The sequence below is a fragment of the Engystomops pustulosus genome, chromosome 1, assembly GCF_040894005.1.
Source record: "Engystomops pustulosus chromosome 1, aEngPut4.maternal, whole genome shotgun sequence".
In the NCBI taxonomy this organism is placed as follows: Eukaryota; Metazoa; Chordata; class Amphibia; order Anura; family Leptodactylidae; genus Engystomops; species Engystomops pustulosus.
Genome location: NC_092411.1, coordinates 2,425,370 through 2,452,728, shown reverse-complemented (window position 1 = coordinate 2,452,728; position 27,359 = coordinate 2,425,370). Strand labels below are relative to the sequence as shown.

The 27,359-nt window shown below is 46.4% G+C and overlaps 1 protein-coding gene across 8 annotated transcripts in view; it reads right to left on the bottom strand.

Annotated features, from left to right (window-relative positions):
* CNTFR (ciliary neurotrophic factor receptor) overlaps positions 1–27,359 on the bottom strand; it is a 313,015-nt gene that overhangs the window by 98,856 nt on the left and 186,800 nt on the right. For 6 of the 8 annotated variants that reach the window (XM_072132724.1, XM_072132725.1, XM_072132728.1 and 3 more), the window contains one exon: positions 10,850–10,942. In XM_072132724.1, coding sequence (XP_071988825.1) covers positions 10,850–10,942 — 93 coding nt within the window. The remainder of the gene's footprint in view (positions 1–10,849; positions 10,943–27,359) is intronic. The other 2 variants (XM_072132727.1, XM_072132732.1) reach the window with 1 other exon arrangement.

Below are 27,359 nucleotides of genomic sequence, written 5' to 3'. Positions count from 1 at the left end.
GCAGACGCCTGACATCAGCTTCACCACCTATAATTTACCAGGAATCGGCACCAACTATGACAATCAGTCTGTTGCATCAAACATCGGACACAAACTATAACATCCATACAACTTCACCAAAAATCCGACTGACTTATAGAGACCTATAACAGACAACAGATTTGCTGATTAATCTGCCATACGAGACATCAATTCTATATACGGTTTTCGGTATGGTTGATAAACCTGGAGTCATGCAGGAAAGTATGGCTGGTAAAGCTGGGGAAAGATTTAGGGGAGGACACTATACATCAGCCATATAATTAGATGGTACATAACACTGACTAACCACACTGTCCTACCTGCCACCAGATATATCAACCACACTGTCCTACCTGCCACCAGATATATCAACCACACTGTCCTACCTGACACCAGATATATCAACCACACTGTCCTACCTGACACCAGATATATCAACCACACTGTCCTACCTGATACCAGATATATCAACCACACTGTCCCACCTGCCACCAGATATATCAACCACACTGTCCCACCTGCCACCAGATATATCAACCACACTGTCCCACCTGATACCAGATATATCAACCACACTGTCTCACCTGACACCAGATATATCAACCACACTGTCCCACCTGCCACCAGATATATCAACCACACTGTCCCACCTGCCACCAGATATATCAACCACACTGTCCCACCTGCCACCAGATATATAAACCACACTGTCCCACCTGCCACCAGATATATCAACCACACTGTCCTACCTGCCACCAGATATATCAACCACACTGTCCCACCTGCCACCAGATATATCAACCACACTGTCCCACCTGCCACCAGATATATCAACCACACTGTCCCACCTGCCACCAGATATATCAACCACACTGTCCCACCTGCCACCAGATATATCAACCACACTGTCCCACCTGCCACCAGATATATCAACCACACTGTCCCACCTGCCACCAGATATATCAACCACACTGTCCCACCTGCCACCAGATATATCAACCACACTGTCCCACCTGCCACCAGATATATCAACCACACTGTCCCACCTGCCACCAGATATATCAACCACACTGTCCCACCTGATACCAGATATATCAACCACACTGTCTCACCTGACACCAGATATATCAACCACACTGTCTCACCTGACACCAGATATATCAACCACACTGTCCCACCTGACACCAGATATATATCAACCACACTGTCCCACCTGCCACCAGATATATCAACCACACTGTCCTACCTGCCACCAGATATATCAACCACATTGTCCTACCTGCCACCAGATATATCAACCACACTGTCCCACCTGCCACCAGATATATCAACCACACTGTCCCACCTGCCACCAGATATATCAACCACACTGTCCCACCTGCCACCAGATATATCAACCACACTGTCCCACCTGCCACCAGATATATCAACCACACTGTCCCACCTGCCACCAGATATATCAACCACACTGTCCCACCTGCCACCAGATATATCAACCACACTGTCCCACCTGCCACCAGATATATCAACCACACTGTCCCACCTGACACCAGATATATCAACCACACTGTCCTACCTGACACCAGATATATCAACCACACTGTCCCACCTGACACCAGATATATCAACCACACTGTCCCACCTGCCACCAGATATATCAACCACACTGTCCTACCTGACACCAGATATATCAACCACACTGTCCCACCTGACACCAGATATATCAACCACACTGTCCCACCTGACACCAGATATATCAACCACACTGTCCTACCTGACACCAGATATATCAACTACACTGTCCTACCTGCCACCAGATATATCAACCACACTGTCCTACCTGACACCAGATATATCAACCACACTGTCCTACCTGACACCAGATATATCAACCACACTGTCCTACCTGCCACCAGATATATCAACCACACTGTCCTACTTGACACCAGATATATCAACCACACTGTCTCACCTGACACCAGATATATCAACTATAGTGTCCCACCTGCCACCAGATATATCAACCACACTGTCCCACCTGCCACCAGATATATCAACCACACTGTCCCACCTGACACCAGATATATCAACCACACTGTCTCACCTGACACTAGATATATCAACCACACTGTCCCACCTGCCACCAGATATATCAACCACACTGTCCCACCTGCCACCAGATATATCAACCACACTGTCCTACCTGACACCAGATATATCAACCACACTGTCCCACCTGACACCAGATATATCAACCACACTGTCCCACCTGCCACCAGATATATCAACCACACTGTCCCACCTGCCACCAGATATATCAACCACACTGTCCCACCTGCCACCAGATATATCAACCACACTGTCCCACCTGCCACCAGATATATCAACCACACTGTCCCACCTGACACCAGATATATATCAACTATACTGTCCTACCTTACAAAAGATATATTACGTATACTGCCCCACCTGACACTAATTCTGGATCTGGCTGAATAAAGACACTCCTGGAGCCATAAGCAAAGGGGGACAGGACTTTTGGCTTAATTAGGGTGGGTCTGCTTTAAGAGGACAGTGTATGTGGTGTGTAGTGTAGTACTGTGAGAAGGGAGAGTATGTAGGGTGTAGGGTGGTAATGTGAGAGGGCAGAGTATGTAGGGGGTAGGGTGTTAATGCCCCCACTGTGTCTCCGGTAGCGTGATTGAGCGTCTGTCCTATAGTCACGTCTTTCCAAGGTGCTTAGGGTTTCCGTGTCTCTGAACAGCAACGTTTCGCGGCATCTGCTGAGGTCACATGACCTGTGATGTCATAGGCCGTGTAAATCGGTAGTCCAATATACCGCACTGAGTAAACATGTCAGGATGGTAACAGAACGCAGACCCCGGGCCCCGAGATGGAGGGTGAAGCCCCTCATGTGCCGACTGCTTCAAATTAACACAAAAAAAAGCAATTACCGAATCAGTGGAAGTTACTAACCCTGCACTGGGGATGGACCCCCGGACCCTCCATACACCAGGGGACCACCTCATGCTGCCCCCATCACAGTCAATGCCCGTCCAATCAGCCGCTTCATGCAGAGGACGACTTTCTCCCCAGAGTCTGCCCCAATGGGATCTGTGTTACTGGTGAAGTGCAAGCGTCTGGGGGCGGGGCTAAGCCGAATCGTAGCTGTGTTACCGGTGAAATGCAAGCGTCTGGGGGCGGGGCTAAGCCGAATTGTATCTGTGTTTCCGGTGAAATGCAAGCGATCAGTAACGATCACCAATGATTTTCCAGGAGAAGCTTTAGTTTTCATATTACATGTATTGTAGGGATTTTCTTGCTTGTTAATATGAAATGTATAATTTATTTTCTGGGGTTTTTTATTAATTATTTTTACATATATTTGCATACATTCTAATATCTGATGACATCACAATGGGGCAGAGGTATGAATACAGGGGAGACTCGCTGAGCGGCTCATTTCTCATGAGAAGGGGAACAGTCACCTATACACACACCATTATGTGCTACACCGCGTAGTGACTGTAACTGCTGAGGTTCTGCTCCTCTGTGAAACAAGGAAACTGCATTTATTAGGGCAGATATAAAACAAACTCCTAGCAGCCAATCACAGCACAGCTTACATTTCTATACAGCATATACATTCTATACATCATTGGCTGCTATAAAAAAACAGGAGCATATTTCATAATATTAGAGCCGCACAACATATAAAAGCTGAGCGCCGGTGGCCTTGTGGTCGGGCAAGCGAGTGGCCACGGCAGCGGCCGGATGTGTTGCAGAGACAGGCACCCGCGTGGCTATGCCGGCAAGCGTCTGTGTGGCTGTGGAGGCGGACGGCCCCGTAGCAGCCGCTGCACCACAATGCCGCCCCCTCATCCAGCTGGAGGCGTGCCGCCTGAGGCGAAGTTCTAAACTTCCTTCATGGCAGGTGTGCCCCTGGGGATCGGTACTAGGGATCAAACACTTGTCCAAGGCACTTGTCACCTTGGAGTGGCTATAGAGGAGCAGTCCCCACCCCCTTAGGAAGCCGCTCCTCCATGTGTCCTCCGGACCTTATATAGTGCGGCTCCGACTTCAGCTCATTATGTATAAATCTTATAGAAAATTCACAACTTGCTCTAAAAAGATCAAGGGGCTGATAAGGAGGAGGAAGGTCACAGGTCACATGTCATCACCAACAGACAATGTGGCATCATGTGAGATCAGGGAAGACCCTGGATGGAGATGAGGGAAGTCACGGGGGTCCACATCAGGGACCCCTATAGCCCCCCCATACGCTGACCCCTTCTAAAGGGCGAATGACTCTCCTGCTGTATAAGAAGCTAAAGCTGATAGTAATAATGTATAATGTACATAATATATATGGCCCTATCACAGCACAGCACCACAAGGGTTAATAGTAAAGTCTTCATTTTTTAATGAGATTGATTGTGCGTTCAGCAGCCATGTTATTGTAACTGCACCGTCAATGTTACTGCATAATATGATGAATTATTCAGCGTCTCCTCTATAATGTACCAGCAATAATACTCACAAAGGACTTAAATATAGACCTGACGTCACAGAGACCCCCCCCCACGTCCGATCCAGATCCACTGAGGAGGGCGGAGACACAGAACTTAGATAGAAGCCATAATGGAGGACATAGAGGGCTGTATAACTATAATCCTACCCCTCTATGTACAAGAATATAACTACTATAATACTGCCCCCTATGTACAAGAATATAACTACTATAATACTGCCCCCTATGTACAGGAATATAACTACTATAATACTGCCCCCTATGTACAGGAATATAACTACTATAATACTGCCCCCTATGTACAAGAATATAACTACTATAATACTGCCCCCTATGTACAGGAATATAACTACTATAATACTGCCCCCTATGTACAGGAATATAACTACTATAATACTGCCCCCTATGTACAGGAATATAACTACTATAATACTGCCCCCTATGTACAAGAATATAACTACTATAATACTGCCCCCTATGTACAGGAATATAACTACTATAATACTGCCCCCTATGTACAGGAATATAACTACTATAATACTGCCCCCTATGTACAAGAATATAACTACTATAATACTGCCCCCTATGTACAAGAATATAACTACTATAATACTGCCCCCTATTTACAGGAATATAACTACTATAATACTGCCCCCTATGTACAAAAATATAACTACTATAATACTGCCCCCTATGTACAGGAATATAACTACTATAATACTGCCCCCTATGTACAGGAATATAACTACTATAATACTGCCCCCTATGTACAAGAATATAACTACTATAATACTGCCCCCTATGTACAGGAATATAACTACTATAATACTGCCCCCTATGTACAAGAATATAACTACTATAATACTGCCCCCTATGTACAGGAATATAACTACTATAATCCTACCCCCTATGTACAGGAATATAACTACTATAATACTGCCCCCTATGTACAAGAATATAACTACTATAATACTGCCCCCTATGTACAGGGATATAACTACTATAATACTGCCCCCTATGCACAAGAATATAACTACTATAATACTGCCCCTTATGTACAAGAATATAACTACTATAATACTGCCCCCTATGTACAGGAATATAACTACTATAATACTGCCCCCTATGTACAGGAATATAACTACTATTATACTGCCCCCTATGTACAAGAATATAACTACTATAATACTGCCCCCTATGTACAGGAATATAACTACTATAATACTGCCCCCTATGTACAAGAATATAACTACTATAATACTGCCCCCTATGTACAAGAATATAACTACTATAATACTGCTCCCTATGTACAGGAATATAACTACTATAATACTGCCCCCTATGTACAAGAATATAACTACTATAATACTGCCCCCTATGTACAGGAATATAACTACTATAATACTGCCCCCTATGTACAGGAATATAACTACTATAATACTGCCCCCTATGTACAAGAATATAACTACTATAATACTGCCCCCTATGTACAAGAATATAACTACTATAATACTGCCCCCTATGTACAGGAATATAACTACTATAATACTGCCCCCTATGTACAAGAATATAACTACTATAATACTGCCCCCTATGTACAAGAATATAACTACTATAATACTGCTCCCTATGTACAGGAATATAACTACTATAATACTGCCCCCCATGTACAGGAATATAACTACTATAATACTGCCCCCTATGTACAGGAATAAAACTACTATAATACTGCCCCCTATGTACAGGAATATAACTACTATAATACTGCCCCCTATGTACAGGAATATAACTACTATAATACTGCCCCCTATGTACAAGAATATAACTACTATAATACTGCCCCCTATGTACAAGAATATAACTACTATAATACTGCCCTCTATGTACAGGAATATAACTACTATAATACTGCCCCCTATGTACAAGAATATAACTACTATAATACTGCCCCTATGTACAAGAATATAACTGCTATAATACTGCCCCCTATGTACAGGAATATAACTACTATAACACTGCCCCCTATGTACAAGAATGTAACTACTATAATACTGCTCCCTATGTACAAGAATATAACTACTATAATACTGCCCCCTATGTACAGGAATATAACTACTATAATACTGCCCCCTATGTACAGGAATATAACTACTATAATACTGCCCCCTATGTACAAGAATATAACTACTATAATACTGCCCCCTATGTACAAGAATATAACTACTATAATACTGCCCCCTATGTACAAGAATATAACTACTATAATACTGCCCCCTATGTACAGGAATATAACTACTATAATACTGCCCCCTATGTACAGGAATATAACTACTATAATACTGCCCCCTATGTACAGGAATATAACTACTATAATACTGCCCCCTATGTACAGGAATATAACTACTATAATACTGCCCCATATGTACAGGAATATAACTACTATAATACTGCCCCCTATGTACAGGAATATAACTACTATAATACTGCCCCCTATGTACAAGAATATAACTACTATAATACTGCCCCCTATGTACAAGAATATAACTACTATAATACTGTCCCCTATGTACAGGAATATAACTACTATAATACTGCCCCCTATGTACAAGAATATAACTACTATAATACTGTCCCCTATGTACAGGAATATAACTACTATAATACTGCCCCCTATGTACAAGAATATAACTACTATAATACTGCCCCCTATGTACAAGAATATAACTACTATAATACTGTCCCCTATGTACAAGAATATAACTACTATAATACTGCCCCCTATGTACAGGAATATAACTACTATAATAATGCCCCCTATGTACAGGGATATAACTACTATAATACTGCCCCCTATGTACAGGAATATAACTACTATAATACTGCCTCCTATGTACAGGAATATAACTACTATAATACTGCCCCCTATGTACAAGAATATAACTACTATAATACTGCCCCCTATGTACAGGAATATAACTACTATAATACTGCCCCCTATGTACAAGAATATAACTACTATAATACTGCCCCCTATATATATCTATCTTTAGAGTAATATAGGTGGGTATTATAGATTTGTGCTGCACTGTCTTACATCCACATGTTGGTAGGTGCCCCTGGGATGCGATGTGCTGCAGAGTAGTGCTCCTGGCAGTGTTCTCGGCTGGTGACCTGTATTGGCTTTGGAAGTCTCTCTAGGATCTGGCAGGGACTTTCTCCAACATAAATCCATCGGCCAAACCAAACAGCGGTAACTTCCCATCCTCACTCCCTGAACCGCAGACTATTGCTCCGGTCTGCAGGCTGTGGCCTGGATGAATGTAGCTATGTGAGGGCAGATACAATAACTGTGTATTTAGGTGAAATATGATAATGGTTACATTGTAGCCAATAACTGTGAAATGAGACGAAACTGACACGAAACAGAGATGTGACACAGCGGAGCGAGAGGAGAGCAACGCTCTGCAGAGACATCACATCCCCCCATGTACTAGAGAGGAAGCAGCACCAGAACATGGAAGAGGAACCTACAAGACAACATAAGACCCCCAGAGAGCCACATAGGAGGGGACGTATATCATTATATACAGGAGATCCCCAGGTTATACCGGCTGTACATATATCATTATATACAGGAGATCCCCAGGTTATACCGGCTGTACATATATCATTATATACAGGAGACCCCCAGGTTATACCAGCTGTACATATATCATTATATACAGGAGATCCCCAGGTTATACCGGATGTACATATATCACTATATACAGGAGATCCCCAGGTTATAACAGCTGTACATATATCATTATATACAGGAGATCCCCAGGTTATACCGGCTGTACATATATCATTATATACAGGAGATCCCCAGGTTATAGCGGCTGTACATATATAACTATATACAGGAGATCCCCAGGTTATACCGGCTGTACATATATCATTATATACAGGAGATCCCCAGGTTATAGCGGCTGTACATATATCATTATATACAGGAGATCCCCAGGTTATAGCGGCTGTACATATATCATTATATACAGGAGATCCCCAGGTTATACCGGCTGTACATATATCATTATATACAGGAGATCCCCAGGTTATACCGGCTGTACATATATCATTATATACAGGAGATCCCCAGGTTATACCGGCTGTACATATATCATTATATACAGGAGATCCCCAGGTTATACCGGCTGTACATATATCATTATATACAGGAGATCCCCATGTTATACCGGCTGTACATATATCATTATATACAGGAGATCCCCAGGTTATACCGGCTGTACATATATCATTATATACAGGAGATCCCCAGGTTATACCGGCTGTACATATATCATTATATACAGGAGATCCCCAGGTTATACCGGCTGTACATATATCATTATATACAGGAGATCCCCAGGTTACACCGGCTGTACATATATCATTATATACAGGAGATCCCCAGGTTACACCGGCTGTACATATATCACTATATACAGGAGATCCCCAGGTTATACCGGCTGTACATATATCATTATATACAGGAGATCCCCAGGTTATACCGGCTGTACATATATCATTATATACAGGAGATCCCCAGGTTATACCGGCTGTACATATATCATTATATACAGGAGATCCCCAGGTTATACCGGCTGTACATATATCATTATATACAGGAGATCCCCAGGTTATACCGGCTGTACATATATCATTATATACAGGAGATCCCCAGGTTATACCGGCTGTACATATATCATTATATACAGGAGACCCCCAGGTTATACCGGCTGTACATATATCATTATATACAGGAGATCCCCAGGTTATAGCAGCTGTACATATATCATTATATACAGGAGATCTCCAGGTTATACCGGCTGTACATATATCATTATATACAGGAGATCCCCAGGTTATACCGGCTGTACATATATCATTATATACAGGAGATCCCCAGGTTATACCGGCTGTACATATATCATTATATACAGGAGATCCCCAGGTTATACCGGCTGTACATATATCATTATATACAGGAGACCCCCAGGTTATACCGGCTGTACATATATCATTATATACAGGAGATTCCCAGGTTATACCGGCTGTACATATATCATTATATACAGGAGATCCCCAGGTTATACCGGCTGTACATATATCATTATATACAGGAGATCCCCAGGTTATACCGGCTGTACATATATCATTATATACAGGAGATCCCCAGGTTATACCGGCTGTACATATATCATTATATACAGGAGATCCCCAGGTTATACCGGCTGTACATATATCATTATATACAGGAGATCCCCAGGTTATACCGGCTGTACATATATCATTATATACAGGAGATCCCCAGGTTATACCAGCTGTACATATATCATTATATACAGGAGATCCCCAGGTTATACCGGCTGTACATATATCACTATATACAGGAGATCCCCAGGTTATACCGGCTGTACATATATCATTATATACAGGAGATCCCCAGGTTATACCGGCTGTACATATATCATTATATACAGGAGATCCCCAGGTTACACCAGCTGTACATATATCACTATATACAGGAGATCCCCAGGTTATACCGGCTGTACATATATCATTATATACAGGAGATCCCCAGGTTATACCGGCTGTACATATATCACTATATACAGGAGATCCCCAGGTTATACCGGCTGTACATATATCATTATATACAGGAGATCCCCAGGTTATACCGGCTGTACATATATCACTATATACAGGAGATCCCCAGGTTATACCGGCTGTACATATATCATTATATACAGGAGATCCCCAGGTTATACCGGCTGTACATATATCATTATATACAGGAGATCCCCAGGTTATACCGGCTGTACATATACCATTATATACAGGAGATCCCCAGGTTATACCGGCTGTACATATATCATTATATACAGGAGATCCCCAGGTTATACCGGCTGTACATATATCATTATATACAGGAGATCCCCAGGTTATACCGGCTGTACATATATCACTATATACAGGAGATCCCCAGGTTATACCGGCTGTACATATATCATTATATACAGGAGATCCCCAGGTTATACCAGCTGTACATATATCATTATATACAGGAGATCCCCGGGTTATAGCGGCCGTACATATATCATTATATACAGGAGATCTCCAGGTTATACCAGCTGTACATATATCATTATATACAGGAGATCCCCAGGTTATACCAGCTGTACATATACCATTATATACAGGAGATCCCCAGGTTATAGCAGTGTGATGCATAGGACTATATTCGGGTCTTACCTCTCTGGGGGCTGCGTCCTGCTCTCTGGGTTTGGCTACGATCTAATGATCCGGATTCAGAGATAAAGGGGCGACTTCTGGACTTTGCTTCTGCTTTGAGAGAAAGAAACAATGAGACAAGAACAGCAGATCCCGAGGCAGAAGTCTGAGGGCTAAGAGCAGTGGCGCCCCCTGATGGTGGGGCCCCCTGCTGGTGGGGCCCCTGAGCTATAACATGGAACATCCTTATGACATTTATCAGCGATTCTCTGGAATTCCCTTTTTCAGACTAATACCCACTGCCACCAGTCAGTCCTCAGTCTAGTATATACACTGCCACCAGTCAGCCCTCAGTCTAGTATATACACTGCCACCAGTCACTCCTCAGTCTAGTATATACACTGCCACCAGTCAGCCCTCAGTCTAGTATACACACTGCCACCAGTCAGTCCTCAGTCTAGTATACACACTGCCACCAGTCAGTCCTCAGTCTAGTATATACACTGCCACCAGTCAGTCCTCAGTCTAGTATATACACTGCCACCAGTCAGCCCTCAGTCTAGTATATACACTGCCACCAGTCAGTCCTCAGTCTAGTATATACACTGCCACCAGTCAGTCCTCAGTCTAGTATACACACTGCCACCAGTCAGTCCTCAGTCTAGTATATACACTGCCACCAGTCAGTCCTCAGTCTAGTATATACACTGCCACCAGTCAGTCCTCAGTCTAGTATATACACTGCCACCAGTCAGTCCTCAGTCTAGTATACACACTGCCACCAGTCAGTCCTCAGTCTAGTATATACACTGCCACCAGTCAGTCCTCAGTCTAGTATATACACTGCCACCAGTCAGTCCTCAGTCTAGTATACACACTGCCACCAGTCAGTCCTCAGTCTAGTATATACACTGCCACCAGTCAGTCCTCAGTCTAGTATATACACTGCCACCAGTCAGTCCTCAGTCTAGTATATACACTGCCACCAGTCAGTCCTCAGTCTAGTATATACACTGCCACCAGTCACTCCTCAGTCTAGTATATACACTGCCACCAGTCAGTCCTCAGTCTAGTATATACACTGCCACCAGTCAGCCCTCAGTCTAGTATATACACTGCCACCAGTCAGTCCTCAGTCTAGTATACACACTGCCACCAGTCAGCCCTCAGTCTAGTATATACACTGCCACCAGTCACTCCTCAGTCTAGTATATACACTGCCACCAGTCAGCCCTCAGTCTAGTATATACACTGCCACCAGTCAGCCCTCAGTCTAGTATATACACTGCCACCAGTCACTCCTCAGTCTAGTATATACACTGTCACCATTCAGTCCTCAGTCTAGTATATACACTGCCACCAGTCAGCCCTCAGTCTAGTATATACACTGCCACCAGTCACTCCTCAGTCTAGTATATACACTGCCACCAGTCAGTCCTCAGTCTAGTATATACACAGCCACCAGTCAGCCCTCAGTCTAGTATATACACTGCCACCAGTCAGTCCTCAGTCTAGTATACACACTGCCACCAGTCAGCCCTCAGTCTAGTATATACACTGCCACCAGTCACTCCTCAGTCTAGTATATACACTGCCACCAGTCAGCCCTCAGTCTAGTATATACACTGCCACCAGTCAGCCCTCAGTCTAGTATATACACTGCCACCAGTCAGTCCTCAGTCTAGTATATACACTGCCACCAGTCAGCCCTCAGTCTAGTATATACACTGCCACCAGTCAGTCCTCAGTCTAGTATATACACTGCCACCAGTCAGTCCTCAGTCTAGTATATACACTGCCACCAGTCAGCCCTCAGTCTAGTATATACACTGCCACCAGTCAGCCCTCAGTCTAGTATATACACTGCCACCAGTCAGCCCTCAGTCTAGTATATACACTGCCACCAGTCAGCCCTCAGTCTAGTATATACACTGCCACCAGTCAGCCCTCAGTCTAGTATATACACTGCCACCAGTCAGTCCTCAGTCTAGTATATACACTGCCACCAGTCAGTCCTCAGTCTAGTATATACACTGCCACCAGTCAGCCCTCAGTCTAGTATATACACTGCCACCAGTCAGCCCTCAGTCTAGTATATACACTGCCACCAGTCAGCCCTCAGTCTAGTATATACACTGCCACCAGTCACTCCTCAGTCTAGTATATACACTGCCACCAGTCAGTCCTCAGTCTAGTATATACACTGCCACCAGTCAGTCCTCAGTCTAGTATATACACTGCCACCAGTCAGTCCTCAGTCTAGTATATACACTGCCACCAGTCAGTCCTCAGTCTAGTATATACAGTGCCACCAGTCAGTCCTCAGTCTAGTATATACACTGCCACCAGTCAGTCCTCAGTCTAGTATACACACTGCCACCAGTCAGTCCTCAGTCTAGTATATACACTGCCACCAGTCAGTCCTCAGTCTAGTATATACACTGCCACCAGTCAGTCCTCAGTCTAGTATACACACTGCCACCAGTCAGTCCTCAGTCTAGTATATACACTGCCACCAGTCAGTCCTCAGTCTAGTATATACACTGCCACCAGTCAGTCCTCAGTCTAGTATATACACTGCCACCAGTCAGTCCTCAGTCTAGTATATACACTGCCACCAGTCAGTCCTCAGTCTAGTATATACACTGCCACCAGTCAGTCATCAGTCTAGTATATACACTGCCACCAGTCAGTCATCAGTCTAGTATATACACTGCCACGAGTCAGTCCTCAGTCTAGTATATACACTGCCACCAGTCAGTCCTCAGTCTAGTATATACACTGCCACCAGTCAGTCCTCAGTCTAGTATATACACAGCCACCAGTCAGTCCTCAGTCTAGTATATACACAGCCACCAGTCACTCCTCAGTCTAGTATATACACAGCCACCAGTCACTCCTCAGTCTAGTATATACACAGCCACCAGTCACGTCACTCCTCAGTCTAGTATATACACTGCCACCAGTCACTCCTCAGTCTAGTATATACACTGCCACCAGTCAGTCCTCAGTCTAGTATATACACTGCCACCAGTCAGTCCTCAGTCTAGTATATACACTGCCACCAGTCAGTCCTCAGTCTAGTATATACACTGCCACCAGTCAGTCCTCAGTCTAGTATATACACTGCCACCAGTCAGTCCTCAGTCTAGTATATACACTGCCACCAGTCAGTCCTCAGTCTAGTATATACACTGCCACCAGTCAGTCCTCAGTCTAGTGTATATACTGCCACCAGTCAGTCCTCAGTCTAGTATACACACTGCCACCAGTCAGTCCTCAGTCTAGTATATACACTGCCACCAGTCAGTCCTCAGTCTAGTATACACACTGCCACCAGTCAGTCCTCAGTCTAGTATATACACTGCCACCAGTCAGTCCTCAGTCTAGTATATACACTGCCACCAGTCAGTCCTCAGTCTAGTATATACACTGCCACCAGTCAGTCCTCAGTCTAGTATACACACTGCCACCAGTCAGTCCTCAGTCTAGTATATACACTGCCACCAGTCAGTCCTCAGTCTAGTATACACACTGCCACCAGTCAGTCCTCAGTCTAGTATACACACTGCCACCAGTCAGTCCTCAGTCTAGTATACACACTGCCACCAGTCAGTCCTCAGTCTAGTATACACACTGCCACCAGTCAGTCCTCAGTCTAGTATACACACTGCCACCAGTCAGTCCTCAGTCTAGTATATACACTGCCACCAGTCAGTCCTCAGTCTAGTATATACACTGCCACCAGTCAGTCCTCAGTCTAGTATATACACTGCCACCAGTCAGTCCTCAGTCTAGTATACACACTGCCACCAGTCAGTCCTCAGTCTAGTATACACACTGCCACCAGTCAGTCCTCAGTCTAGTATACACACTGCCACCAGTCAGTCCTCAGTCTAGTATACACACTGCCACCAGTCAGTCCTCAGTCTAGTATACACACTGCCACCAGTCAGTCCTCAGTCTAGTATACACACTGCCACCAGTCAGTCCTCAGTCTAGTATACACACTGCCACCAGTCAGTCCTCAGTCTAGTATATACACTGCCACCAGTCAGTCATCAGTCTAGTATATACACTGCCACCAGTCAATCCTCAGTCTAGTATATATACTGCCACCAGTCAGTCCTCAGTCTAGTATATACACTGCCACCAGTAAGTCCTCAGTCTAGTATATACACTGCCACCAGTCAGTCCTCAGTCTAGTACAATCCCTGCCACCAGTCAGTCCTCAGTCTAGTATATACACAGCCACCAGTCAGCCCTCAGTCTAGTATATACACAGCCACCAGTCAGCCCTCAGTCTAGTATATACATAGCCACCAGTCAGCCCTCAGTCTAGTGTATACACTGCCACCAGTCAGCCCTCAGTCTAGTATATACACTGCCACCAGTCAGTCCTCAGTCTAGTATATACACTGCCACCAGTCAGTCCTCAGTCTAGTATATACACTGCCACCAGTCAATCCTCAGTCTAGTATATACACTGCCACCAGTCAGTCCTCAGTCTAGTATGCTGGTAAAATCTTGTATGACCCCTGTAGAAGAAATACTACGACCTCCACAGTATAAAAATCATCAAAATGTGTGTTATAAATTATACTGCACCTTATTGCTCTGTGTGCATGTGCCCTACTATGATAGCGAGGAATGGGGAGCTACTTGGCACAGAGGATTCACCTTACTGCTAGGGGGTCTGTGGCTTGGTGGGGATTATGTGGGTGACAAGGGGGGGCATTTACTGGGCTGCAGGTGAGATAATGGTGGAGCGGTGCTGAAGGGGTCATAAGGGGAGGCTGGGGGTGTGCTGCGTGTGAAGGTGGAGGCTCGGGGGGTAAATGGAGGGGCAGCTAAACAATTCCTTACCCTGAAGCTGCTGCTGGACACTGACAGGCAGCAGCTTCTCTCCCCCCCTTACATTGACCTTGTTGTGGACCCCAGGAGCCTCCTCTGCTGTTAGGGGAGGAGGGAGGATAATGTTGGATTCCCTCCTCCTCTTTTGCTCCTCCCTCCAGTGGTCGGGTCAGAGCTGTAAGGAGCAGGTGCAGGAGGGAAGAGCACTAAGCAATGCTGCCACCTACTGACCAAGAGAGGCATAATAATAATTGCTGCTACTTCTGAATGGAGGGTGGAGCAGCCTGATGCATGATGGGAGGTACTGACACCAAGGGTGGCCCCACCAGATCCCTGGGCCCAGGGTCATCACCGTCTTTAGCTCCAACCCCCTCTAAGTTACAGCCTGCTGTAACTTTATGTCTTATTTACCTACATCACATCCAGATCTGCAGTTACAAATCTACTATGACATCATATACTCCAGTCACATCCAGAGCTGCAGTTACAAATCTACTATTACATCATATACTCCAGTCACATCCAGAGCTGCAGTTACAAATCTACTATTACATCATATACTCCAGTCACATCCAGAGCTGCAGTTACAAATCTACTATTACATCATATACTCCAGTCACATCCAGATCTGCAGTTACAAATCTACTATGACATCATATACTCCAGTCACATCCAGATCTGCAGTTACAAATCTACTATGACATCATATACTCCAGTCACATCCAGAGCTGCAGTTACAAATCTACTATTACATCATATACTCCAGTCACATCCAGAGCTGCAGTTACAAATCTACTATTACATCATATACTCCAGTCACATCCAGATCTGCAGATACAAATCTACTATGACATCATATACTCCAGTCACATCCAGAGCTGCAGTTACAAATCTACTATTACATCATATACTCCAGTCACATCCAGATCTGCAGATACAAATCTACTATGACATCATATACTCCAGTCACATCCAGAGCTGCAGTTACAAATCTACTATTACATCATATACTCCAGTCACATCCAGAGCTGCAGGCAAAAACCTTCCATTACATCATGCATTTTACTCCAGTCATAAAAAATCACATGGCAGCCGCAGTTATATATTTGATATACTCCAATCACATCCAGAGCTGCAGGTATAAACCTTTTATTACATCTATGTCATAGCATATACTCCAGTCACATCCAGAGCTGAAATCTCACTACCATATGTCTTATGCTCAAGTCCCAACCGGAGCTGCAGTCACAATAATTCTGGTACATCCTGCCCTTCACTCCAGTCACATCCAGAGCTGCATTCCCTCCATGATCTCCTCTGTGGGTACATTGCATTTTGGAGGATCTTCACCCCCGTCCTCCACGATCCATCACCTACGACCTGCAGTATATAACCAGCAGAGGGCGATAGTGAGGGACACCCCAGGAGCTAACAGACCATCTCGAGGATTTGTGTGCAGCTTTGGATGTGACTGGAGCATAGATATGTATATTATAGAAATTGTTTATGACATTCTCTGTGGGATGTGATTCTGTGGGGGTCTCCGGGGGTTTGTGGTCCCCCCACCTTCCAATCCCCCTGCACACACTGTAATGGTAAGGGAGGCCTCCAGACAAGAGGTGATTTGTGGGGTCTATGTAACCGCAGCCCCCGGGCCCAGATCCCCTCACAACGGGCTCCTGTGTGCTGATCCGAGCTGCTGAGGGTCAGGAAATGAAGCAAACAAGTGGCCTGTAAGAGGGAGCGCATTCCAGCCCCCACCCAATTACCTGGGGGGCCGCAGCAAAGCCGCACTATGAAAGGGGGTCTGTGCCCCTACACTGGGGGCTGCACCTGCACCACACACCCCAGCACCCTCCACCACCCTCACAGCCCAGCACCCTCACAGCCCAGCACCCTCACACCCCAGCACCCTCACACCCCAGCAGCCTCACCTGCAACTTCACACCCCGGCACCCTCACACCCAGCACCCTAACCTGCACCACAGACCCCAGCAGCCTCCACCACCCTCACAGCCCAGCACCCTCACACCCTACCACCCTTACACCCCAGCACCCTCACCTGCAACCTCAAACCCCAGCACCCTCACACCCCAGCACCCTCACCTGCAACCTCACACCCCAGCACCCTCACACCCCAGCACCCTCACACCCCAGCACCCTCACACCCCAGCACCCTCCACCACCCTCACACCCCAGCACCCTCACCTGCACCACACACCCCAGCACCCTCCACCACCCTCACAGTCCAGCACCCTCCACCACCCTCACAGTCCAGCATCCTCCACCACCATCACACCCCAGCACCCTCACCTGCACCACACACCCCAGCACCCTCCACCACCCTCACAGTCCAGCACCCTCACCCTCCACCACCATCACACCCCAGCACCCTCACCTGCACCACACACCCCAGCACCCTCCACCACCCTCACATCCCAGCACCCTCACCCTCCCATCCCAGCACCCTCACCCTCCCAGCACCCTCACCTGCACCACACACCCCAGCACCCTCCACCACCCTCACACCCCAGCACCCTCACCCTCCACCACCCTCACACCCCAGCACCCTCACCCTCCACCACCCTCACACCCCAGCACCCTCACCCTCCACCACCCTCACACCCCAGCACCCTCACAGTCCAGCACCCTCACAGTCCAGCACCCTCACACCCCAGCACCCTCACCTGCACCACACACCCCAGCACCCTCCACTACCCTCACACCCCAGTACCATCACCTGCACCGCACACCCCAGCACCCTCCACCACCCTCACACCCCAGTACCCTCACCTGCACCGCACACCCCAGCACCCTCCACCACCCTCACACCCCAGCACCCTCAATTTCACAAGACCTAAAGACTAATACACCAGACACGTCTACTCATCTTCCTGATATATTTTTATATCCCTTCTTAAAGAAAATGTATCCACAGGTGACTGCAGCCAGTGTTACATATTGTCCCTGGAGCGATGTGTAATCAGACCTCACACTGCTGTGCTCTGTGCTCCCTGCAGCCAGTGTTATGTATTGTCCCTGGAGAGATGTGTAATCAGACCTCACACTGCTGTGCTCTGTGCTCTCTGCAGCCATTGTTATGTATTGTCCCTGGAGAGATGTGTAATCAGACCTCACACTGCTGTGCTCTGTGCTCTCTGCAGCCAGTGTTATGTATTGTCCCTGGAGAGATGTGTAATCAGACCTCACACTGCTGTGCTCTGTGCAGCCAGTGTTATGTATTGTCCCTGGAGAGGTGTGTGATCAGACCTCACACTGCTGTGCTCTGTGCTCTCTGCAGCCAGTGTTATGTATTATCCCTGGAGAGATGTGTAATCAGACCTCACACTGCTGTGCTCTCTGCAGCCAGTGTTATGTATTGTCCCTGGAGAGATGTGTAATCATACCTCACACTGCTGTGCTCTGTGCAGCCAGTGCTATGTATTGTCCCTGGAGAGATGTGTAATCAGACCTCACACTGCTGTGCTCTGTGCTCTGTGCAGCCAGTGCTATGTATTGTCCCTGGAGAGATGTGTAATCAGACCTCACACTGCTGTGCTCTGTGCTCTGTGCAGCCAGTGTTATGTATTGTCCCTGGAGAGATGTGTAATCAGACCTCACACTGCTGTGCTCTGTGCTCTCTGCAGCCAGTGTTATGTATTGTCCCTGGAGAGATGTGTAATCAGACCTCACACTGCTGTGCTCTGTGCTCTCTGCAGTCAGTGTTATGTATTGTCCCTGGAGAGATGTGTAATAATACCTCACACTGCTGTGCTCTGTACTCCCTGCAGCCAGTGTTATGTATTGTCCCTGGAGAGATGTGTAATAATACCTCACACTGCTGTGCTCTGTGCTCTCTGCAGCCAGTGTTATGTATGGTCCCTGGAGAGATGTGTAATCACACCTCACACTGCTGTGCTCTGTGCTCTCTGCAGCCAGTGTTATGTATTATCCCTGGAGAGATGTGTAATCAGACCTCACACTGCTGTGCTCTGTGCCCTCTGCAGCCAGTGTTATGTACTGTCCCTGGAGAGATGTGTAATCAGACCTCACACTGCTGTGCTCTGTGCTCCCTGCAGCCAGTGTTATGTATTATCCCTGGAGAGATGTGTAATCAGACCTTACACTGCTGTGCTCTGTGCTCTCTGCAGCCAGTGTTATGTATTGTCCCTGGAGAGATGTGTAATCAGACCTCACACTGCTGTGCTCTGTGCTCCCTGCAGCCAGTGTTATGTATTGTCCCTGGAGAGATGTGTAATCAGACCTCACACTGCTGTGCTCTGTGCTCTCTGCAGCCAGTGTTATGTATTGTCCCTGGAGAGATGTGTAATCAGACCTCACACTGCTGTGCTCTGAGCTCTCTGCAGCCAGTGTTATGTATTGTCCCTGGAGAGATGTGTAATCAGACCTCACACTGCTGTGCTCTGTGCTCTCTGCAGCCAGTGTTATGTATTGTCCCTGGAGAGATGTGTAATCAGACCTCACCCTGCTGTGCTCTGTGCTCTCTGCAGCCAGTGTTATGTACTGTCCCTGGAGAGATGTGTAATCAGACCTCACACTGCTGTGCTCTGTGCTCTCTGCAGCCAGTGTTAGGTATTGTCCCTGGAGAGATGTGTAATCAGACCTAACACTGCTGTGCTCTGTGCTCTCTGCAGCCAGTGTTATATACTGTCCCTGGAGAGATGTGTAATCAGACCTCACACTGCTGTGCTCTGTGCTCTCTGCAGCCAGTGTTATGTATTGTCCCTGGAGAGATGTGTAATCAGACCTCACACTGCTGTGCTCTGTGCTATATAGCCCCTCCCTTCTGACTGAAAGGCTTCTGACGCCACTGAAGCAGTTACTCAGAGCTGGGAGCACAGCAGTGTGAGCGTATACATCATACACACTGTATATATATATATACAATTCTGACACAATACATAAATAAGTATCAAACCAGCGGAAGAGAACAGAGCTCAGCAGTGTGAGGGGTCACCACAAAGATCCTTGTTATGGTCCTGAGACCCCCGCGCCCCCACTAATGTGGTGACCACTGGATACAGAACATGTAAGGGCCGGGCCCTCCTTACACAGAGGGGCCCCCGAGCGCCGTCACTCAGGGAGAGAAACGCCACAAAATGTTATAATGTGACGGTGATAATAAGGATATAATATAATGAGATGATAACAATAGACGGATAATATAATAACAATAATGGATCTTATCAACTTCACATAAAATATTTGACCTTTTCTCACGTCATGGAAAGGGTTAACCCCGGCGGGACCCTAATCCGGGCGACATCCATGAAAAGGCCCTGACAAGGTCCATTATCAGAGGATGATGAAAGGAGAAAATCCCCAGGAATGTGAGAGGTGAGAGTGACGGGAGGATTGTGCCCCCTCTCCCCGCACACAGGAGCATGAATGGGGGTCCGCACCCCCCAGCGCCGGATAATCCCTTCCTGCGCTCCGGCCTTTCATCTGACGCTTTCAAGTTCACGGGACGAGCGCGGAGCAACAATGTGGTCTGAGAACTGCCCCCCCCCCCCGTGACAGGGCAGAGGGGGGGGCGCAGGGCAGAAGACGGGGGGCACTGGAGACCCCCGGCCCGGAGCCTCCTCTTCCTCTCTCGTGAGCTGAAGGTTCTAGAACGTCTCTAAATCCTCCAACCCGATATATAAGAAGGGAGGATGTACCATGGATGTATGTACAGCCCGGGGGGCACATGGGGGTCTCATGGGGGTCACTTACCTCACGAGTCACCGCGGCTCCAAATCAACTGAGACGACGAGAACCACAGGGGAGTCTGACTATACTGGGGGTCAGGAAGGAGGGAACCGGGGGGTCTCCAGTCACTGCCCCGGGGGTCTCCAGTCTGTACCGCTCACTGCCCCGGGGGTCTCCAGTCTGTACCGCTCACTGCCCCAGTCCTATTGTTTCATATGACCATATTATTCTGTTATGTTTTACTTCTATACTTGTTGTAGCTCCTGGTGCTGCCCAGGATAGTAAATAACTGCTCTTGGCTGTAGCAAAATAGAGAGATATATTATATGTATCTATAGACCGTCTCGGTCAGTCTCATTCCAGCGGCTGCCTGTCTCGGTCAGTCTCATTCCAGCGGCTGCCTGTCTCGGGCAGTCTCATTCCAGCGGCTGCCTGTCTCGGGCAGTCTCATTCCAGCGGCTGCCTGTCTCGGGCAGTCTCATTCCAGCGGCTGCCTGTCTCGGGCAGTCTCATTCCAGCGGCTGCCTGTCTCGGGCAGTCTCATTCCAGCGGCTGCCTGTCTCGGGCAGTCTCATTCCAGCGGCTGCCTGTCTCGGGCAGTCTCATTCCAGCGGCTGCCTGTCTCGGGCAGTCTCATTCCAGCGGCTGCCTGTCTCGGGCAGTCTCATTCCAGCGGCTGCCTGTCTCGGGCAGTCTCATTCCGGCGGCTGCCTGTCTCGGGCAGTCTCATTCCGGCGGCTGCCTGTCTTGTACATACTGCCCCCTATGTACAAGAATATAACTACTATAATACTGCCCCCTATGTACAAGAATATAACTACTATAATACTGCCCCCTATGTACAGGAATATAACTGCTATAATACTGCCCCCTATGTACAGGAATATAACTGCTATAATACTGCCCCCTATGTACAGGAATATAACTGCTATAATACTGCCCCCTATGTACAGGAATATAACTACTATAATACTGCCCCCTATGTACAGGGATATAACTACTATAATACTGCCCCCTATGTACAAGAATATAACTACTATAATACTGCCCCCTATGTACAAGAATATAACTACTATAATACTGCCCCCTATGTACAAGAATATAACTACTATAATACTGCCCCCTATGTACAAGAATATAACTACTATAATACTGCCCCCTATGTACAAGAATATAACTACTATAATACTGCCCCCTATGTACAGGAATATAACTACTATAATACTGCCCCTATGTACAAGAATATAACTACTATAATACTGCCCCCTATGTACAAGAATATAACTACTATAATACTGCCCCCTATGTACAGGAATATAACTACTATAATACTGCCCCTATGTACAAGAATATAACTACTATAATACTGCCCCTATGTACAAGAATATAACTACTATAATACTGCCCCCTATGTACAAGAATATAACTACTATAATACTGCCTCCTATGTACAGGAATATAACTACTATAATACTGCCCCTATGTACAAGAATATAACTACTATAATACTGCCCCTATGTACAAGAATATAACTACTATAATACTGCCCCCTATGTACAAGAATATAACTACTATAATACTGCCTCCTATGTACAGGAATATAACTACTATAATACTGCCTCCTATGTACAAGAATATAACTACTATAATACTGCCCCCTATGTACAGGAATATAACTACTATAATACTGCCCCCTATGTACAGGAATATAACTACTATAATACTGCCCCCCTATGTACAGGAATATAACTACTATAATACTGCCCCCTATGTACAGAAATATAACTACTATAATACTGCCCCCTATGTACAAGAATATAACTACTATAATACTGCCCCCTATGTACAGGAATATAACTACTATAATACTGCCCCTATGTACAAGAATATAACTACTATAATACTGCCTCCCATGTACAAGAATATAACTACTATAATACTGCTCCCTATGTACAGGAATATAACTACTATAATACTGCCCCCCTATGTACAAGAATATAACTACTATAATACTGCCCCCTATGTACAGGAATATAACTACTATAATACTGCCTCCTATGTACAGGAATATAACTACTATAATACTGCCCCCTATGTACAGGAATATAACTACTATAATACTGCCCCCTATGTACAGGAATATAACTACTATAATACTGCCCCCTATGTACAGGAATATAACTACTATAATACTGCCCCCTATGTACAGGAATATAACTACTATAATACTGCCCCCTATGTACAAGAATATAACTACTATAATACTGCCCCCTATGTACAGGAATATAACTACTATAATACTGCCCCCTATGTACAGGAATATAACTACTATAATACTGCCTCCCATGTACAAGAATATAACTACTATAATACTGCCCCCTATGTACAAGAATATAACTACTATAATACTGCCTCCCATGTACAAGAATATAACTACTATAATACTGCCCCCTATGTACAGGAATATAACTACTATAATACTGCCCCCTATGTACAGGAATATAACTACTATAATACTGCCTCCCATGTACAAGAATATAACTACTATAATACTGCCCCCTATGTACAGGAATATAACTACTATAATACTGCCTCCCATGTACAAGAATATAACTACTATAATACTGCCCCCTATGTACAGGAATATAACTACTATAATACTGCCCCCTATGTACAGGAATATAACTACTATAATACTGCCCCCTATGTACAGGAATATAACTACTATAATACTGCTCCCTATGTACAGGAATATAACTACTATACTACTGCCCCCTATGTACCGGAATATAACTACTATAATACTGCGCCCTATGTACAAGAATATAACTACTATAATACTGCCCCATATGTACAAGAATATAACTACTATAATACTGCCCCCTATGTACACGAATAAAACTACTATAATACTGCCCCCTATGTACAGGGATATAACTGCTATAATGCTGCCCCCTATGTACAGGAATATAACTACTATAATGCTGCCCCCTATGTACAGGAATATAACTACTATAATACTGCCCCCTATGTACAGGGATATAACTGCTATAATGCTGCCCCCCTTATAGCCCGGTGCACATGTGTGGGGGCTGCGGGGGTCTCGCTCTCACACCTGGCCTCCAGGCTTCGTCTCTTCTCTTCCTCTCCGCGGGTTTGAGCTGCTGAAGTCAAATAAACAAGTTATTGCTTTAATTATGGATTTTGCTTCCTTTCTTCAGACTTTGGAGGTTCCCCGGGGATGAGGCGGAGGCACGGAATCCTCCTGATGGGAGACCTCTGATCCTGTCTGTCCCTGAACTCGCTCCCAATGTCATCACAACACAGAAACAGGCGGCTCAGCAGTAATGGGGAGGAAGGAAGGGTTAATACTATACAGACCCCCTCTTACCACCCCCATACCCTGGGCTGGGGGATCCTCTGCCCTCTAGTCTGTCACACAGCATTAGGGGGGTCTGTAATGGATTAGGGGGCCACGTTTAGGATCTATACAAGTTTATTGGTGCACTGTATGAGCCTAGAGGTCTGGTCTGGGGGCTGTATTTTTTAGGGCTCTGGGCTGGTGTCTGTATTAGTTTAGTTGTCTGGTTTGGGGTCTGTATTTTCTTAGGGGCTCTGGTCTAGACCAGAGCCCTAAACTAAGGCAGACCCCAGACCAGAGACCTAAGTTAATACAGACCCCAGACCAGAGCCCTAAACTAAGGCAGACCCTAAACAGATCCCTAAATTAACACAGACCCCAAACCAGAGAACCTAAACTAATACCACTTAGATTCAGGTCGGGTGTCTGTATTAGTTTAGGGGCTCTGGTCTGGGGTCTATACTAGTTTTGGGGTCTGGTTTGGGGTCTGTATTAGTTTACGAGTCTGGTTTGGGGTCTATTAGTTTGGGGCTCTGGTACATGTCTGTATGAGTTTAGCGCTGTGATACGGGGTCTGGATTAGTTTAGGGCTCTGGTCTGGGGCCTGGATTAGTTTAGGGCTCTGGTCTGGGGCCTGGATTAGTTTAGGGGCTCTGGTCTGGGGCCTGGATTAGTTTAGGGCTCTGGTCTGGGGCCTGGATTAGTTTAGGGGATCTGGTCTGGGGTCTGTATTAGTTTAGGGCTCTGGTCTGGGGCCTGGATTAGTTTAGGGCTCTGGTCTGGGGCCTGGATTAGTTTAGGGGATCTGGTCTTTGGTCTGTATTAGTTTTGTTCTCTGGTCTGGGGCCTGGATTAGTTTAGGGCTCTGGTCTGGGGCCTGGATTAGTTTAGGGCTCTGGTCTGGGGCCTGGATTAGTTTAGGGGCTCTGGTCTGGGGCCTGGATTAGTTTAGGGGCTCTGGTCTGGGGCCTGGATTAGTTTAGGGGCTCTGGTCTGGGGCCTGGATTAGTTTAGGGGCTCTGGTCTGGGGCCTGGATTAGTTTAGGGGCTCTGGTCTGGGGCCTGGATTAGTTTAGGGCTCTGGTCTGGGGCCTGGATTAGTTTAGGGGCTCTGGTCTGGGGCCTGGATTAGTTTAGGGGCTCTGGTCTGGGGCCTGGATTAGTTTAGGGGCTCTGGTCTGGGGCCTGGATTAGTTTAGGGGCTCTGGTCTGGGGCCTGGATTAGTTTAGGGGCTCTGGTCTGGGGCCTGGATTAGTTTAGGGGCTCTGGTCTGGGGTCTATATGAGTTTAGGACTCTGGTCTGGGGTCTGGATTAGTTTAGGGCTCTGGTCTGGGGCCTGGATTAGTTTAGGGCTCTGGTCTGGGGCCTGGATTAGTTTAGGGCTCTGGTCTGGGGCCTGGATTAGTTTAGGGCTCTGGTCTGGGGCCTGGATTAGTTTAGGGCTCTGGTCTGGGGCCTGGATTAGTTTAGGGCTCTGGTCTGGGGCCTGGATTAGTTTAGGGCTCTGGTCTGGGGCCTGGATTAGTTTAGGGCTCTGGTCTGGGGCCTGGATTAGTTTAGGGGATCTGGTCTGGGGTCTGGATTAGTTTAGGGCTCTGGTCTGGGGCCTGGATTAGTTTAGGGCTCTGGTCTGGGGTCTGGATTAGTTTAGGGCTCTGGTCTGGGGCCTGGATTAGTTTAGGGCTCTGGTCTGGGGCCTGGATTAGTTTAGGGGATCTGGTCTTTGGTCTGTATTAGTTTTGTTCTCTGGTCTGGGGCCTGGATTAGTTTAGGGCTCTGGTCTTTGGTCTGGATTAGTTTTGTTCTCTGGTCTGGGGCCTGGATTAGTTTAGGGCTCTGGTCTTTGGTCTGTATTAGTTTTGTTCTCTGGTCTGGGGTCTATATCAGTTTAGGGCTCTGGTCTGGGGCCTGGATTAGTTTAGGGCTCTGGTCTGGGGCCTGGATTAGTTTAGGGGATCTGGTCTTTGGTCTGTATTAGTTTTGTTCTCTGGTCTGGGGCCTGGATTAGTTTAGGGCTCTGGTCTGTGGCCTGGATTAGTTTAGGGCTCTGGTCTGGGGCCTGGATTAGTTTAGGGCTCTGGTCTGGGGCCTGGATTAGTTTAGGGCTCTGGTCTGGGGCCTGGATTAGTTTAGGGCTCTGGTCTTTGGTCTGTATTAGTTTTGTTCTCTGGTCTGGGGTCTATATCAGTTTAGGGCTCTGGTCTGGGGTCTGGATTAGTTTAGGGCTCTGGTCTGGGGTCTGGATTAGTTTAGGGGCTCTGGTCTGGGGCCTGGATTAGTTTAGGGGCTCTGGTCTGGGGCCTGGATTAGTTTAGGGGCTCTGGTCTGGGGCCTGGATTAGTTTAGGGGCTCTGGTCTGGGGCCTGGATTAGTTTAGGGGCTCTGGTCTGGGGCCTGGATTAGTTTAGGGGCTCTGGTCTGGGGCCTGGATTAGTTTAGGGGATCTGGTCTTTGGTCTGTATTAGTTTTGTTCTCTGGTCTGGGGCCTGGATTAGTTTAGGGCTCTGGTCTTTGGTCTGGATTAGTTTTGTTCTCTGGTCTGGGGCCTGGATTAGTTTAGGGCTCTGGTCTTTGGTCTGTATTAGTTTTGTTCTCTGGTCTG